Below are 17,013 nucleotides of genomic sequence, written 5' to 3' on the forward strand. Positions count from 1 at the left end.
TTTGATTCCCCACTTCTCCACTTGCAGCTCCTGGATGACCTTGGGCAAGCCGTAGTTCTGACAAGAGCTGTCCTTGAGAGACCAGTTCTCGAAAGACCTCTTAGTCCCATCTACCTCATGGGGTGTCTGTTGTGGGGAGGGAAAGGGGAGGCAGTTTGTAAGCTGCTCTGAGACTCTGAGTGAAGGGCGGGGGTATAAATCCAATCTCCTCCTTAAATGGAAAATAAAATTGCTTTGGTGGGCAGACCCCCCCCCCCAGTCCTAAAGGTCTTGAATGCCACCCATTTGACCACCCATCTCTTTCCATCCAAGACTCTTGCTGGTATGTTTAAATTCTCGAAGCCAGTTTGGTGAATGTTTAAGTGTGCGGACACTAATCTGGGAGAACCGGGTTTGATTCCCCACTCCTCCACTTGCACCTGGCTGGATGACCTTGGGCAAGCCGTAGTTCTGATAAGAGCTGTCCTTGAAAAAGAGCAGTTTCTGTCAAGAGCTCTCTCAGCCCCACCCACCTCACAGGGTGTCTATTGTGGGGAGGGGAAGGGAAAGGAGTTTGTAAGCTACTCTGAGACTCCCTTGGGTAGTGAAGGGTGGGGTATAAATCCAATCTCTTCTTCTTCTTCTTTTACCTCACAGGGTGTCTGTTGTGGGGAGGGGAAGGGAAAGGAGTTTGTAAGCCACTCTGAGACACCTTTCGGTAGTGAAGGGCGGGGTATAAATCCAATCTCTTCTTCTTCTTCTTCTTCGAAGAAGAAAATAACAGGAAGGGATAAGGAAGTTCTCTTTTAAAAATTTTTTAAGAAAGACGTTCATTGTAAGTTCCATTATTTTATTTCATTTTTTGGCTATCGAGTCACAGCTGACGTATGGCGACCCCTGGTGGGGGTTTTCAAGGCGAGAGACGTTCAGAGGCGGCTTTGCCATGGCCTGCCTCTGTGTAGCAACCATTGATTTCCTGGGTGGTCTCCCATCCAAATACTAACTAGGGCTGGCCCTGCTTAGCTTCTGAGATCTGATAGGATCACGCTAGCCTGGGCTATCCAGCTCTGTGAAAATGCCTGTTCTTAATCAGTTTTGAGTTTTTGCTGCAAATAAAATTTGTGCCCACCAGGGGTCATTTCCTGCTGGAGCGCACAGGAGCGGAGCTCCGGCAGTAAGGAGCCCAGTGGGCGGGCACATGCAACAAGCCCCACCCCCTGCTCCCAGCAGCCCTCAGTCAGGCCACAAGGAACAAGAAGCAGCCAGGTAAGTTGCAGAGCCCTCCCCCAGCCCGCCTTCAGGTACAAGCTCTCCCTCCTCTGTGAGGGCGGATCTGCATGTGTATGTGTCCCCCCCCCCCAATAGCTAGCAATCCAAAACTGTCCAGTGGCACCTTTAAGACCAAGTTTTATTCAGGTACAAGCTCTCCCTCCTCTGCGAGGACAGATTGGCCTGTACCCCCCCCCAATAGCGAGGAATCCAAAACAGTCCAGTGGAGTCTGAGCAGTGGGTGTTGCCTTTTGGCACACTTCCTGGGAGGTCAGGGGGTGTGGCATATGCAAATACGTTATGCTAATCAGTTATGCTAATGAGCTCCTGCGCCTCTTTTTCTACGAAATGACCCCTGGTGCCCACTAAATATACATAGAGGCTGTCATGGTTAGCTTCTGTTGGTTAGGAGGAAATCGCAGATTTCCCTTTTGTGATCCTCCCCCGCCCCCCCCCCACAAGGATGGCTGGCGGGTAGCTGTGAAATGCTACAAATATTGCTTATGATTAGAATTCCGGAGAAAAGAGAGAGAGCCATGACTTATGTGCCTATAGTAATTTATGGGTAGTTAATGTGGCTCTTAAATTAGCATTAAGGGGAAGATTTTAAAAAATATATTTTCTGGGAGACACCCCCCCCCCCGGCTGGTGTTTGCTCTTTCGCACACTGCTGCAGTTGCAGGGCATCAACATTGATTCATTGTAGAGCGTAGGAGGTTTTTTGTGAGGGGGGGGGAAGGACTGGCGGAACACCAAGATGACACTCTCCTTTTCCGGAGGATTTATAAATGAAGTAATTTCTTACTACATTGTATTGTTAATTAATTTAAATGCAGGCAAATTAAACAGTGCCTCTTGCTTAAGCGTTCGGTCCCCGCTAAATAAAGTTTGCAAAAACTGGTTAATAGACTGAGGGGGGGAAAGATAAATCAGATGGGGGTGTAAGCCAGCTAGGAGGCAAATCTAGAGGGTTTTGTTTTCCTGCCTACTTCGGGCAACCCTGTAGCCGGGTTTTCAAGGCAAGGGATGAGCAGTGGTGGTTTGCCATTGCCTGCCTCTGGGTGCGTTCAGACGCGCCGTTTCAACCGGCACAAACTGCTCCGGTTCCAACGGCGCGTCTGAACGGTTGGAACCGGAGCAGTTTGATCTGGAAGACATGCGATCACACTCACCTCCTGACTGCACAGCACATCGCAATATACCCGTTCACACATCAGCGGGGTTTAAATTTTTTTTTTTTTACATTTTGCGCATGTGCATAGGCAGCCATCCACAGAGTTGAGATCTTCGTGCAGGCGCAGAACACCCTGTCCCGAAAAGCGTGCCCTGAAGTGAAGATGTCCCTTTAAATTTTTACTCTGAAACTGGCCTCCATGAGGTTCCGGACTTGTCTAAAGCCTTACACTAGGCACATTTTTATTATTATTATTATGAACGACGGGGTGAAGCTTCGCCCAAGCGCACATCGCCTACTAAAAAAAATGGCGGCTGAAAAGCGGAAGCCTGGGGCTTCCGAACGGAAGTGGCTAGACACCAGCGGAGAGCGATCAGACGGGGATAATGTGGCTGGAACCGGTGCACTCAGGATACCACCACTTGGGGACCTAGTAGCAGAATACAATGGTTTAAAGGCTGTTTGCAACGGTTAGGGACGGAAGGCAGATGTTTGCCGTGTGATCGCCCGTAAGTACACCGTTTCCAACCGGCATCTATACTGGCTTAAATGCCTGTCTGAATGCACCCTATGTGTTGCAACCCTGGACTTCTTTGATGGTCTCCCGTCCAAGTAGTAACCAAAGCCAACCCTGCTTAGCTTCCCGGATCAGATGAGATTGGACTAGCCTGGTTGATCCGGGTCAGGGCAACGTTAGGGTACATGGTAGGAAACTGGGGAGAAACCTCATTCACACAACCCCCAAAACAATTTGGTCCCGGTTCTCCCCTCCAAGCTTGTCACCTCTGCTTCCCATCCAGCTATTAAATGCATTAAGCTGCCTCAGACAGAGGGTGCGGTCAGACGGCGTGTGCTGGGAGCGGTTTAAATGGCTCCGGCCCTGATGCGGTCTTTTTTAACCTGGAGAATCGCGATCACACTCACCTCCTTGCTCCGGATCGCTGCTGTTAAGAACATAAGAGACGCCAATGTTGGATCAGGCCAAAGGCCCATCCAGTCCAACACTCTGTGTCACACAGTGGCCAGAAATACCAGTACCATCAGGAGATCCACCGGTGGGGCTAGGACACTAGAGGCCCTCCCACTGTTGACCCCCCCCCCAAGCACCAAGAAGACAGAGCATCACTTGCCCCAGAGTTCCTATCTATACCTTGTGGCTAATAGCCACTGATGGACCTCTGCTCCATATGCTTATCTAATTCCCTTTTGAAGCCGTCCATGCTTGTAGCCGCCACCACTTCCTGTGGCAGTGAAAGGCACTGTACCCTGCAGTCATCCCTCCCCTCTGCAAACCCCGCCCTCCCCAGGCTCCACCCCGAAAGCTCCTGGAATTTCCCAACCCAGAGGCAGCAACCTTATAATCTTGCCTCTGGCCTTGGCAGCAGCGTTTGAGATAGCTGCAGATGCCGACGGTAACGGAACAACCTGCAGACTGAAATCCGCCCTGATGACTTTGTTACTGGGATTATTCCCCCGGCTGTAATTTTATGCAGATCTTGAATGGGGATCTGGCTGCCTAACACGGCACTGATGTCTTATTACCGACCGCTCGCATTAAGGTATGAAACAAGTCAGTTATCCAGAGCCTTGTTACAAGGCATGTTTATGCTTGCCTCGGTCCTGTGCTCCCCGGCTTCGCACTCCCTTGCCACGTATGCAGCAAAGATTACCTTAAATGTGCCTTTTCTCTATCAATGGCAAATAGCAACAAGGACGAAGTAGAACCTCCATGTTCAGGAGCAGTGTATCCCTGAGTTCCAAATGGGAAAGACAAACCATTGGAACGGCGGAGGCTGCTGCACTACTGCTATTTCCACTAGGGTTGTCAGCCTCCAGGTGGAACCTGGAGATCTCCTGCTATTACAATTGATCACCAGACGACCAAGATCAGTTCCCCTGAAAAAACAGCTGTTTTGGAGGGTGGGCCTAACCATCTCATCCTTTGCCGTCCCTGTCTTCTTCGACCTTCAATCTTTCCCAGCATCAGGGTCTTCTCCAGTGAGTGCTCCCTTCTCATTGGGTGGCCAAAGTCTTTGAGCTTCAGCTTCAGTATCTGGCCTTCCAGGGAACAGTCAGGACTGATTTCTTTTAGGACTGACTGATTCGATCTTCTTGCAGTCCAGGGGACTCTCCAGAGTCTTCCCCAGCACTATATTTTGAAAGCATCTATTCTTTGGCGCTCGGCCTGCCTTATAGTCCAACTCTCGCAGCCATACATGACTACTGGGAATACCATTGCTTTGACCATACGGACTTTTGTTGGCAGGGAGATGTCTCTACTTTTTATTATGCTGTCTAGGTTTGCCGTCGCTTTCCTCCCAAGGAGCAGGTGTCTTTCAGTTTCATGGCTGCCGTCACCATCTGCAGTGATCTTGGATCCCAGGAACGTGAAGTCTATCACTGCTTCCATGACTTCCCCTTCTATTTGCCAAGGAGTGATGGGACCGGATGCCGTGATCTTAGTTTTTTTGATGTTGAGTTTCAAGCCCACTTTTGCGCTCTCCTCTTTCACCCTGAGCAAGAGGCTCTTTAGGTCCTCTTCACTTTCTGCCATTAGAGTGGTATCGTCTGCATTCATCAGCCTTAAAGGTGTATAATTCCCCAGTAGTCTAGCATCTACTACCTGTCAAGAAACAGGTGTGTGCTCTCCCTGGGCTCGATATGTCCATCAGGGTAGAGACAGCCCCGTCTGCACCACCATGTTGACAGGAGGGCATGTACAGAGGTGTGGTGCGCAGTTGTTTCTTCGGACTGCCGCACCAGCACAACAGACTGCTCCGCTTAGTCGGCACAAAACAACCTCCACAGCCTCCGAGACAGCTGCGCTTGAAAAAGACAGGCATAAACCGACCGTCTGTGTTCCTTCCTCTGAAGCATCGCATCGCATGGGCTCTAACTTCTTTTACATGCTGAGTTGCTAGGGTTGCCAACTCCTAGAGCAACCCCATCCAGAAGGGTTGTTGTCAGTGTTCCCTCTAAGCTGAGTTAGTGTGAGCTAGCTCACAGTTTTTTAGCCTCCGGCTCACACCTTTCTGTCTTAGTTCAGGCAAGACGGCTCCAGAGAGCAAACTAATTGATGCAGTAGCCAGATCGCTTGCTCACAACTTTTAATTTCAATGGCTCACAAAATAGGATTTGTGCTCACAAGACTTTGCAGCTTAGAGGGAGCATTGGTTGTTGTGTCTTTAAATCCTGGGCGAGGCCTTCTTCTCGCCAGTAGAACTTCCTTCTTGTCAGAATTAAGCTCATTTACCTACTTTATTTATCCCTCGCCTGCCTGAAAGTGACTCCTATTGTTCTCCTCTCCTCTATTGTCTCCTCACAACAATCCTGTGAGAGCCAGTTTAGTGTAGTGGGGAGAACTGGGTTTGATTCCCCACTCCTCCTCCACATGCAGCTGTTGGTGTAACCTTGGGTCAGTCACAAGCTCTATCAGAGCTTTTCTCTCAAGGGCAGTCCTCGAAAGAGCTCTCTCAGCCCCACCTACCTCACAGGGTGTCTGTTGTGGGGAGGGGAAGGGAAAGGAGACTGTAAGCCGCTCTGAGACTCCTTTAGGTTGTAAAGGGCAGGGTATAAATCCAATCTCCTCCTCCTCCTCTTCTTCTAGGTTAGGCTGAAAGAAAAAGGGGAAGCAATATCCCCATTTCTTATGGAAGCAAATAGGCCAAGCGTCTTCAGCAGATGTCCCACCATGTGGAGTCTGGACACCAGGCCCTGGGTCCTATTTCTGTATCACCAGGGCTATTTTTGGGCAGGAACACACAGGAACGGAGTTCCGGCTGGCTCCCGAGTTGCCCACGCCCAGCAGGAACTCATTAGCATAATAGGCCACACCCAACAGCAGACACTCATTAGGATTGGCTACATTAGGGGTGTGTGGCCTAACATGCAAAGGAGTTCCTGCTACAAAAAAAGGCCCTGAGTTTTGACAACAAACAAGGTAAACAGAATAAGAAGCAAAAGGTGGGTGTGGCTGGATGACCACACTTCTGGTAACATGGGGATGGGGCCTAATGTGCTAATGAGCTGTGTTGTCAGGGGTGTGGCCTAATATGCTAATGAGTTTCTGCTGTTGGGTGTGGCCTATTATGCTAATGAGTTCCTGCTGGGCTTTTTCTACAAAAAGAGCCCTGTAGTATCACCCTTTCCTCTCTCCAGTCCACTAGGGCATACATGGTACTTTCAGTTCAGTGAAATACTGCTTCCTTCTACCAAGGTAGTCACAATCTAAGTTTAGATCATTTGGGTGTGGAGGAAGGAGAAGGTGGCGAAAGATTCTACAATATAGGAAGACAAGTGCAGTCACAGGTGGAGAGTGCGATCAGGACTAAGAATTTAAGCTGATCGGGGTCGTAGATGAGAAAGCTTTTGAGGCGAGTCACGCAAAAGAGAGACAGCTGTGGCACAGTGGTCGAGCAACTGCTTTGCCTGCAGGAGGGCACCGGTTCGATCCCCAGCATGTCCTGCTAAGGGATCAGAGGTAGCAGGTCTGGGGAAAGGCTTTGGACTGCCGAGCCCTTGGAGCCCCACCCCCAGTCAGAGACAGTCGCCAACTTCCAGAAGGGGCCTGGAGCTCTCCCAGAATTGACCTCCAGACTGCAGAGATCAGTTCCCCTTGGAGAAAACGCCCGCTTTGGAGGGTGGACTCTGTGGTTGCTGAAGTCCCTCCCCTTCCCAAAACCCACCCTTCCAGGCTCCACCCCCAAATCTCCGGGAATTTTCGAAACTGGGGTTGACTAGCCTGCAGTCAGAGGAGACAATACTGAGCTAGATGGTTTGACTTGTGTGAGGCAGCTTTGAATGGGCGTCATATAGGAGATGCTCCAGGCAAAAGAGACTGGCAGGAAGCAGGGCTATTTTTGGGCAGGAACGCACAGGAACAGAGTTCCGGCTGGCTCCCGAGTTGCCCACGCCCAGCAGGAACTCATTAGCATAATAGACCACACCCAACAGCAGAAACTCATTAGGATTGGCTACATTAGGGGTGTGTGGCCTAACATGCAAAGGAGTTCCTGCTACAAAAAAAGGCCCTGGGTTTTGACAACAAACAAGGTAAACAGAATAAGAAGCAAAAGGTCGGTGTGGCTGGATAACCACACTTCTGGTAACATGGGGATGCGGCCTAATAAGCTAATGAGCTCTGCTGTCAGAGGTGTGGCCTAATATGCTAATAGGTTTCTGCTGTTGGGTGTGGCCTATTATGCTAACGAGTTCCTGCTGGTCTTTTTCTGCAAAAATAGCCCTGCCAGGAAGAATGGTAGGGTTACCAGGTCTTACCTGGCTGCTGGTGGGGGTGCTCCTGCCTGCGCGATGATGTCACCCGGAAGTGATGTCATTGTGCCGGGCACATTGTGCAGGGAACGCTCTAGCATTTGGGCAAAAACCTCTGTTGTCACCATAGAGTTTTATCCCAAATACTAGAGCGTGCCCAGCGCGATGATGTCACCTCTGGGGCTCCCCCACTGGCTCTTCAGGGGCGGGGCTCCCCCACCAGCCAGCTGGCTGTCGGTTTATTGGGGGCCCAAAAAGTGGGGAAACCCGAGCCCCCATCAAGGGGATGGCAACCCTAGAGAATGGAGAGTATGTTTTTAAAGCGAGCAGGGAAATCTGAGCCCCTAGAACAGGAGGCGGCATGGCCTGGGTGGCCCAGGGTAGCTCGATCTCGGCAGATCTTGGAAGCTAAGCAGGGTCGGCCCTGGTCAGAATTTGGATGGGAGACCACCAAGGAAGTGCAGGGTCTCCAGGGGTCGTTTCGTAGAAAAAGAGCTAGGGGAACTCATTAGCATAACTCATTAGCATATGCCACACCCCCTGACATCACCGGAAGTGTGTCATACGGCCACACACCCCGCCCCCAACGGTCCCGGCTGCCGCCACCGCTGGCCTTGCAGCTCCACTGCCGAGCCCCATGAGGGGCCCGGCGGTGGACCTGCAAGGCCGGTGGGAGTGCAAGGAAGCCCCGCGAAGGCCCTCCCTGGCCCCAGGCAGGCAGGGGTGGGGAGAGGCAGGGAGGAAGCAACTTACCCTCCCTCTTCTCCTGCCTCCTCCTGGCTGAATGAGGGCCGGAAGCGGGGTGGCCGGAAGCGGGGGGCGGGGCTTCGTCATGTGCCCTGCCCCCCGTACCTCACCCGGGGGAACTGCGATCCCCCGCGATCCCCCCCGAAATGACCTCTGGGGGTCTCTATGCAGAGAAGGCAGCAGCAAAGCACATCTGAGCGTCTCTTGCCTTGAAAGCCCTACGGAGTCACCATCAGCCAGCTGTGACTTGATGGTAAAACCAACCACTAACCAACCAACTAGGAGAAGCAAAGGCATTTTAAAAAAGCAGAAAACCAGGGACAATGCCAATAAATTTCTGAAGGGGAGCGCAAAGGGTTTGTGCTGAATGCAAGACCAACCGAAAATAGATTATGCCGCGCGTTAGCTGAAGCTGGAGTGTGGAAACCCCCTCTGGGCTGTTCGTCAGACTTTGCGTTGTGCATCTATTTCTGCCACTGCTGTTGGCACAGCCAGCGGGCACTGAGGTGTGAGCTGAGCAAGGCCTAGGGTTGCCAACTCCAGGTGGGGGATTCCTGGAGATTTGTGGGTGGGTCCCGGAGAGGGCCAGGTTTGGGGGAGGGGAAGGGCGTCAGTGGTATATAAGGCCACAGAGTCCACCCTCCGAAACGGCCATTTCCTCACAGGGAACTGAGCTGTGTAGTCTGGAGACCAGTTCCCACCTGGAGGTTGGCCACCCTACCAAGGCCTGATCAGCTTTGAAAACACGCAGAATGGGATTTTCCGGAGCCTCTTTTCCTCCGAGCTGCAAAAGACGGACTGGAAGCCAGAGCCATGTGCAGCACAGCAGATGCGTCCCTGTTCCCCCGTGAGTGGGGAGAGATGTTAGCAGGCCTCTCATGCAAGAGGGCAGGCACCTTGGACTCCTCCGGCCTCTCTTGCCATAATTAGCTGCAATAAGAGACATGCCGGGAGATCCCTGATCCGAGACTCTAAAGCAGCTTTAGCAGAGAGAGAGAGCTCCCACCTGCGGCCCTGCGGCGAGGCTGAAAGAGAAGCAGGCTGTCTTGCTGGGTCAGAGAGAATTCTGCCGGTCTTGAAGAGGAACATGAATGTTACATTTAATGGTCGTTTCTGGAGCTTTTTTCCACTGGCCATGTTTTAGAGATCTCTTCTGGACACTTGCTTTAGCGCCGGAGGCGAAGGAGAAGGACCTTAGCAGAACACAGAATGGTCATCTGGGGGACTGCGTGTTTGAATGGTGCGTCCCATCAATTAGTCCCCTTGCATGTAGAAAGCTAGCAGATCAGGGAGAGCTGGACTGAAATCTTTGTCCCAAATGGGCTAGCTGCTTGAAGGGCAAGGTGACTTAGAAGAAGAGTTGGATTTATACCCCACCCTTCACTCAGAGTGGCTTACAATCTCCTTCCCTTCCTCCCCCCACAAGAACCCTGTGAGGTAAGGTGGGACTGAGAGAGCTCTGGGAGAACAGTTCTTCAGAGAACAGCTCTGAGAGAACTTGTGACTGACCCAAGGTCACCCAGTTGGCTGCGTGTGGAGAATTAGGGACTCAAACCTGGTCCTTCCAGGTTAGAGTCTGCTGCTCTTAGCCACTACACCAAGTTTGGTTACTGGGTCAGTCGGGAGCAACAGAGCTTCCTAGGCCAGGGAACAGAGTCCAGAGTGGGTTTAGAGTTGAAGTTCAGGACTGGAGTCCAGCAGTCCGGAGAGCAGATCTGGGAGCAGAAGGAAAGCAAAAGCAATTTATTGTTTTCATGCCGCCTGGTGACCTTTGGTTAAGGACACTGGATTCATTTGTAATTGATTAAAAGTAAAATCCTTGGCTAAAGCATATAGAGAAAGAAAGGGGGGGAAGGAGAAATGGCCTTTTGTTTCCTTGGTCTTCTGGCAACTGCCCCTAAAGCAGGTGAAAAGGGGGGTTGCCAACTTCCAGGTGGTGCCTGGAGATCTCCCAGAGTCATACCTGGTCGCCAGACTACAGAGATCACTTCCCTGGGAGACAACGGCAGCTTTGGAGATGGGCTCTATGGCGTCACGTCCCTGGTGAGGTCCCTCCCTTCCCCAAACTTCTCCCCTTCCCAGGCTCTGCCTCAAAACCTCCAGGAATCTTCCATGCGGAAGTTGGCAACGCTAACAAAAAGCTTAATGGGGGGGGAGGCCTTGCCATTGCTGAGAAGCTGTGGTTCAGCGGTAGAGGAGGCAAAAAGACCCAGGGCCCAAAGGTCTCAGGCATGGGTGTTGGGAGAGACCCCAGTCTGCCTGGAGAGCAACTGCCACTTAGAGTAAGGGTGTCAAACATGCGGCCCGGGGGCTGGATGAGGCCCCCGGAGGGCTTCTATCAGACCCGCAGTGGAACTGGCTGCCTTCTGCTTCTTCTTCCAGTTCTGCTGCTGCTGCGTCATCGTGGGTGTGCAGCTTACAGATACACACCCGAACAGCATACTCGAGATTGCAACAGCACAGACATCTTGAGGCAATAATTCAGAGCAAGAGGTGTCAGTTATCAGACACCGTTAAATAAACAAAATATTGCAGAGAGTGCTAATGTTTTAAGCATTTCTTTATTTTAAGTGAAAATAAAACCCCTCTGTGTCTGTGTCCTTTGTAAAGTTTGTATCTCCGCTACCTGGCATTACATGTTATGACACACGTGGTTCGGCCCAACAAGGTCTCATTTATGTCAGATCCGGCCCTCATAACAAATGAGGTCGACACCCCTGACTTAGAGGGACCAGTAGTGTGCCCTGTAAGCTGAGTTAATGTGAGCCAGCTCACAGTTCTTTAGCCTCTGGCTCACACATTTTTGTCTTTGCTCAGGAAGGAGGGCTCCAGAGCAAACTAATTTCTGCTGCAGCCAAATCGCTCGCTCACAGCTTTAATGCCAGTAGCTCACAAAGTAGAATTTCTGCTAACAAGACTCCAGAGCTTAGAGGGAGCATTGATATATAGTGGAAAACCTAACATAGTGGGAAATCATGCCATATGTCCCTATGTGATCTGAAGTGCTACAGTCCTGAATGGAGTATACACCACAGGACTGTTATCATGTTGCGGCAGGCTAACTGGAAGGCTGCAGATGGGCATTGTCCGACCTTATCGACTGAAGCGGGGTGCCCTCTGTGTCTTGCCCGGACAGCTGCCTGTTGGCGCTTGCGTTCCATAGCCAAGCCTGTAACAAGGAGAAATCGGAAGCTACTAAGGAGCGCCAGACATGTGGTGCCCGCAGAGCGGAGGCTCCATCACGACTGTCAAGCAAGCAAGCAGAACGTGAGGCTCTTTGTATGGCACAGTCCCTTGAGGAAGGCCGCAGACAGCTTGTAAAAAATGTCTAGCCCTGCTTGGAACTATCGGCTCAGCCACAAAGCAGTAGGAAAGAGCAGGAGTCCAGGAGCGCCTTAAAGACTAAGAACATTTGTGGCAGGGGAGGAGCTTTGTTGAGTCACTTCTTCAGCTGCAAAGCAGCACCTGCAAGAACTGGGCTAGACACCCTGCCCCTTGAGGCTCACGTGGTACCTTCTGCGCTATCTTTTAGGCACCGGGCCCGAAGACATCTTTTAACCCAAGCTCATGAATGACAGCCAGTTTGGTATAGTGGTTAGAAGCGCGGACTCTAATCTGGGAGAACCGGGTTTGATTCCCCGCTCCTCCACATGCAGCTGCTGCTGTGACCTTGGGTCAGTCACAAGTCCTTCCAGAGCTGTTCCCTCACGAGCAGTTCTCGAAAGAGCTCTCTCAGCCCCACCTTCCTCACAGGGTGTCTGTTGTGGGGTGGGGAGGGAAAGGGAAAGGAGACTGTAAGCCGCCCTGAGACTCTTTTGGGTAATGGACGGGGTTTAGAGCCAATCTCTTCTTCTTCTTCATTACAGGTTTTATGATTCACTTCTGGTCTGTGGTCTGATTCGGGGATAGTTTTAGGCTGTTTTATGCCCTCTGGGCTTGTTTGTAATGGCTTTGTTGTCTGTCAAGACAGATTCATGGCGGAGAGAGGTCCATCATGGCGACTGAGGGGAGCCTCCATCTACAGAGGCGGCAAACCTCTGCATGCCGGCGCTGAGAGGCGTCAGGAGCAGTAGAGAAAGGGCCTCGGCCTCTGTGCCGTTTGGCCCTCCAGAGGAACGGTGTGAGACCGGATGCTTATCTAGAGAGAGCACTGGTCCAATCCAGCAGGGCTCTGTCCGTGTGCTTATGTCCTTTGATAGTGAACTTATTATTTGAATTAGGGGCTGCGGTGGCTCAGTGGTTAAGATGCTGAACTGCAGACCGGAAGGACGGTAGTTCGGCAGTTCGAGACCCGAGTGCCGCATGACGGGGTGAGCTCCCGTCTCTGGTCCCAGCTCCTGCCAACCTAGCAGTTCGAAAGCAAGAAATTGCAAGTAGATAAATAGGTACCTCTTCGGTGGGAAGGTAACAGCGTTCCGTGCACCTTGGCGTCTAGTCATGCCGGCCACATGACCACGGAAATGTCTTCGGACAGCGCTGGCTCTTCGGTTTGGAAACGGAGATGAGCACCGCAACCCTAGAGTCGGATTCGACTGGCTTTCGAGCAAGGGAAACCTCTGTCTTTACCTTTATTATCTGAATTGCACGCCTCCTTGGGTAGGGCTCCAAAGAGGTGGCATAGAAACCTCCCAATTATACCACACAAGCGCCTGCCTCCCCACATGCCTGACGGTCCCTCTCCTCCCCCTTCAGATGCGGAGCACCAGGAAAGTGTCGGTGTGGCCGGTGGCCTTTGTGGGGGGCTTGCGCTACGAGTCGCCCAAAGTCAACGCCGCCGGGAAGGTGTACGGCTGGAAGACCGTCTTCGACCCTCACCGGCCCTTCGCCATCGACATGGCGGGCTTCGCTGTCAATCTCAGGCTCATCCTCCAGAGACCTCAGGCCTACTTCAAGCTGCGGGGGGTGAAGGGCGGCTACCAGGAGAGCAGCCTTCTCCGGGAGCTGGTGACCCTGAACGACCTTGAGCCCAAAGCTGCCAATTGCACTAAGGTACCCCCGTCCTGGATTCAATATCGAGGAAGCCGCGGCCTCTGCTTGGCAAGGCCCGAGCGAGGCTGCTCAAGGTACAAGTTTTCGGGTGCACGCCCACTTCTTCGGGTACAATGAAATGGAAATCACAGAATGGGAATAACAGAGAAGGACCAAACAATCTCCCCTGTCCCCAACTCTTCACAGCCAATCGCGCACCCCTCAAAGAAGAGGGTGGCTTCAAGAGGGAATTAGATAAACATATGGAGCAGAGATAGAATAACAGAATCACAGAATCATAGAGTTGGAAGGGGACATACAGGCCATCTAGTCCAACTCCCTGCCCAATGCAAGACCAGCCATCAGTGGCTATTAGCTACAAGGTATAGATAGGGACTCTGGGGCAAGTGATGCTCTGTATTCTTGGTGCTGGGGGGGGCAACAGTGGGAGGGCTTCTAGTGTCCTGGCCCCACTGCTGGACCTCCTGGTGGCACCTGGTATTTTTGGCCAATGTGTGACAGAGTGTTGGACTAGATGGGCCATTGGCCTGATCCAACACTGGCTTCTCTTATGTTCGTAAGAAGATGTTGTAAGGTCACCTGCATGCTTGAGAGGAGATGGATGGAGCGTAATGGCAGGGTCTCAGTAAATTACTCTTAGCATTCCACAACTATTTTATTTATTAGACTTCTAACTGGCCCTTCCTTGCGCCACAAGGCTCAGGGCGGGTAGCAACAAGTTAAAAACTTGTCAAGGGTACATCTGCCCATCAATCTCCAGTTGTGACGTGTTTATTTCCTTCACTATGTTACCCACCCCCCAGGAATTAAACCCAAACAAATGGTAACCATATAAACTAAGCTTCTTATTCCTGTTTGGTCCTTGAATCTGTTGAGCATCTTTATTATGCTGTATGCTGATTTACTGCTCATCCTCTACCTATATGCATGGACTGGCAATTTCCATTTCATTGTACCTGAAGAAGTATCCAGAGTGAAACTTTTGTTGGTCTTAAAGGTGCCCATGGACTCAAGCTTGGTTCTGCCGCTTCAGACCCACGCGGCTGCCCCACCTGGATCTGAACAAGGCTGTTCCTGATAGGATGTTTTGGAGGTCATTCATTCATGAGGTTGCCATAAATCTGGAAGTGGCCAGCTCTGGGTTGAGAAATAACTTTTGGGGGGTGGAACGTGGAGAGGGTGGGATCTGGGGAGGGGCCTCAGCAGGGTCCCATGCCACAGAGCCCACCCTCCAAAGCAGCCGTTTTCTCCAGGGGGGCTGACCTCTGTAGCTTGGAGATGAATTGTAAAAGTGGGAGATCTCCAGGCACCACCTGGAGCTTACACTACGCAGGGACTGTTACTGTGATAAGTGCGCTAAACTAAATAATACAGTACTGCAGAAATCAGAAAAGATATGCTGTTTCAATAAGTTAAAGTGATATGCTTTTTTTACAAGGCTGGAATACAAAAATACAGTCAGTTTCAAATAAGCAGAAGTTGTTTTTAACGAAGCAAACGATGTTAGCGGCGTGCTCCGGAATGTCCTGTGTCGTTTCGACGTTCCTTCTTCTGAACAAGATTCTATTTCGTGCCTTAGCTACGATTTCTACTGGATAGCCTCTCCTCAGAAAATCTACCTGCATCCTAGAAGCTTCCTGATGGTAATCTTGTGACAATGTGGCATTCCTTTTCAGTGCTTTCTTAGTGGTAAGTTATTTAAACATTTTGAAAATGTATATTGTATAGGTAGTTCTTACTATAGTGATGGTTTGCCAATTTATTCTTTATAGACCTATGAAGAAAAAATATGTGAGCATCAGGCTTCATTTCTACTCTTATAGATGAGACAAAAACCTGGAAATTATCTGTATGTATAAGAATTTTTATTGTCTTCTACATTCATTGGGCTATTTGGATTGGAGTGTCCTTGAAGAAAAATCTTGTTGTAAATGTTTATTTGTAGATAAAATCTTGTTCAGAAGAAGGAACGTTGAAACGACACAGGACATTCCGGAGCACGCCGTTAACATCATTTGCTTCGTTAAAAACCACTTCTGTTTATTTGAAACTGACTGTATTTTTGTATTCCAGCCTTGTAAAAAAAGCATATCACTGTAACTTATTGAAACAGCATATATTTTCTGATTTTTGCAGTACTGTATTATTTAGTGTAGCGCACTTATCACAGTAACAGTCCCTGCGTAGTGTAATATCCATATACTGTGTACCATACTCTGCTTAACGCTACCTGGAACTTGACAACCCTTCTTGATGGCACATCACAAGCCCCGTTTTCTACTGGTGTTTTTGATTCCAGGAGCCAAGGTTATTTCCACCTATACTTAGCTGGAGGAGTACATGCTGGAGGAGAATGTATTTCATTGTTTGTTTCACAGCTGTGGACCTTCTGGCCTGGCCTGGGGATCTGTTCCACTTTCAAGTGGTCCCCGAGACCACATGAAAAGAGAGAAGAAAGCTGAAGAGCCTGTGCTTCCTTTGGAATTCCCACCATCTGCTGAAGAGACCAGCCTGTCTCTTAAAAAGTGGCTGGTCTCTTCAGCACCACAAGCGGCTGCAGTGGCAGTTCCAAAGAAACACTCTTCGCGTGCACTAGCAATGAATGAATTTGCTCCACCCAATTCTGCTCTGCAAAACACTGAGGCCGAATATTCTCTAAATGCTTTACACCTCTATTTGACACCCTAGCCTTTTTTTAAAAAACAAAAATGAAATCCAGGATATGGAATCAAGTAATAATAACTGAGCTATCCAACCACTGCAGGGAGGGTGATTGCTAGCTGTTCTAAGAACCTGTGGAGAAAATGCATGTGCTTCTCTTTTAAGCACAGAGTGAAATGCACTTCCAGTTTTGAATCTGGGCCGGGGAAACACCCCCCAAGTATTAAAAGTTGAGACCAAGCAGGTTTAAGAGCACCGTCCCGCTCAAAGTGCTGACTTTCTTGGCCTAAGGAGAGCAGACATTTGTTTTCAGCCAAGCTCCTCGCAGGCAAAACTGAACCAGCGGCTTTGAGTGGGGAATGGGATCGATTACACATGCAGTCCATTGCCATGGCAACAAGGCAAGAGCCCTGTCAAGGTGAGGAACATCGTCGGGGAAGTGTTGAAGGGGAACGGCAGAGCGAGCATTGCTCCAAAGGGACATGCCGTCTTCCATGGCCGTGGCAGATATTCAAGAGCAGGGCAGGAAGGGGTGTTTTGCGAAGGCGGGCACGATCCTGGCTTGAGCAGGGTAAGGGCTGAGTTGCCCCGCTTGAGGACTTGGCCCAGGTGGCCACAGTCCTGGCAGAAAACGAAGATGCCGCCCCCGTCTGTTGTTAACAGAGATACAAGCTACAGAGCTCCGTTCCCCTGGAGAAAACACAGAGATACATGTGCCCCAGTGAGCACTGAGGTCAGGGACACAGAGTCACCTGGCTCTCCGTGGCCCAAGAGATGCCAGGTTGGCCGCTACTAGAAGGGTGAATAGGACCCAGCAATTCAGATCAAACATGCAAAAAACACATTGCTGAACAAGTTCACAGTATAATGAATAAACAATGAAGATACTGCTTTAATTGTTGTTTTGTTTCAACAGCTGAATA

General features: G+C 50.6%; 1 protein-coding gene across 1 annotated transcript in view; it reads left to right on the forward strand.

Annotated features, from left to right (window-relative positions):
* Positions 1–17,013, forward strand: part of B3GAT1 (beta-1,3-glucuronyltransferase 1) — a 30,312-nt gene that overhangs the window by 11,436 nt on the left and 1,863 nt on the right. Inside the window, exon 4 of the mRNA XM_015418894.1 lies at positions 13,133–13,429. Within this exon, the coding sequence (XP_015274380.1) occupies positions 13,133–13,429 (297 nt within the window). The remainder of the gene's footprint in view (positions 1–13,132; positions 13,430–17,013) is intronic.

This window comes from Gekko japonicus, unplaced genomic scaffold, assembly GCF_001447785.1.
Source record: "Gekko japonicus isolate JY-2015 unplaced genomic scaffold, Gekko_japonicus_V1.1 scaffold2061, whole genome shotgun sequence".
NCBI lineage: Eukaryota > Metazoa > Chordata > Lepidosauria > Squamata > Gekkonidae > Gekko > Gekko japonicus.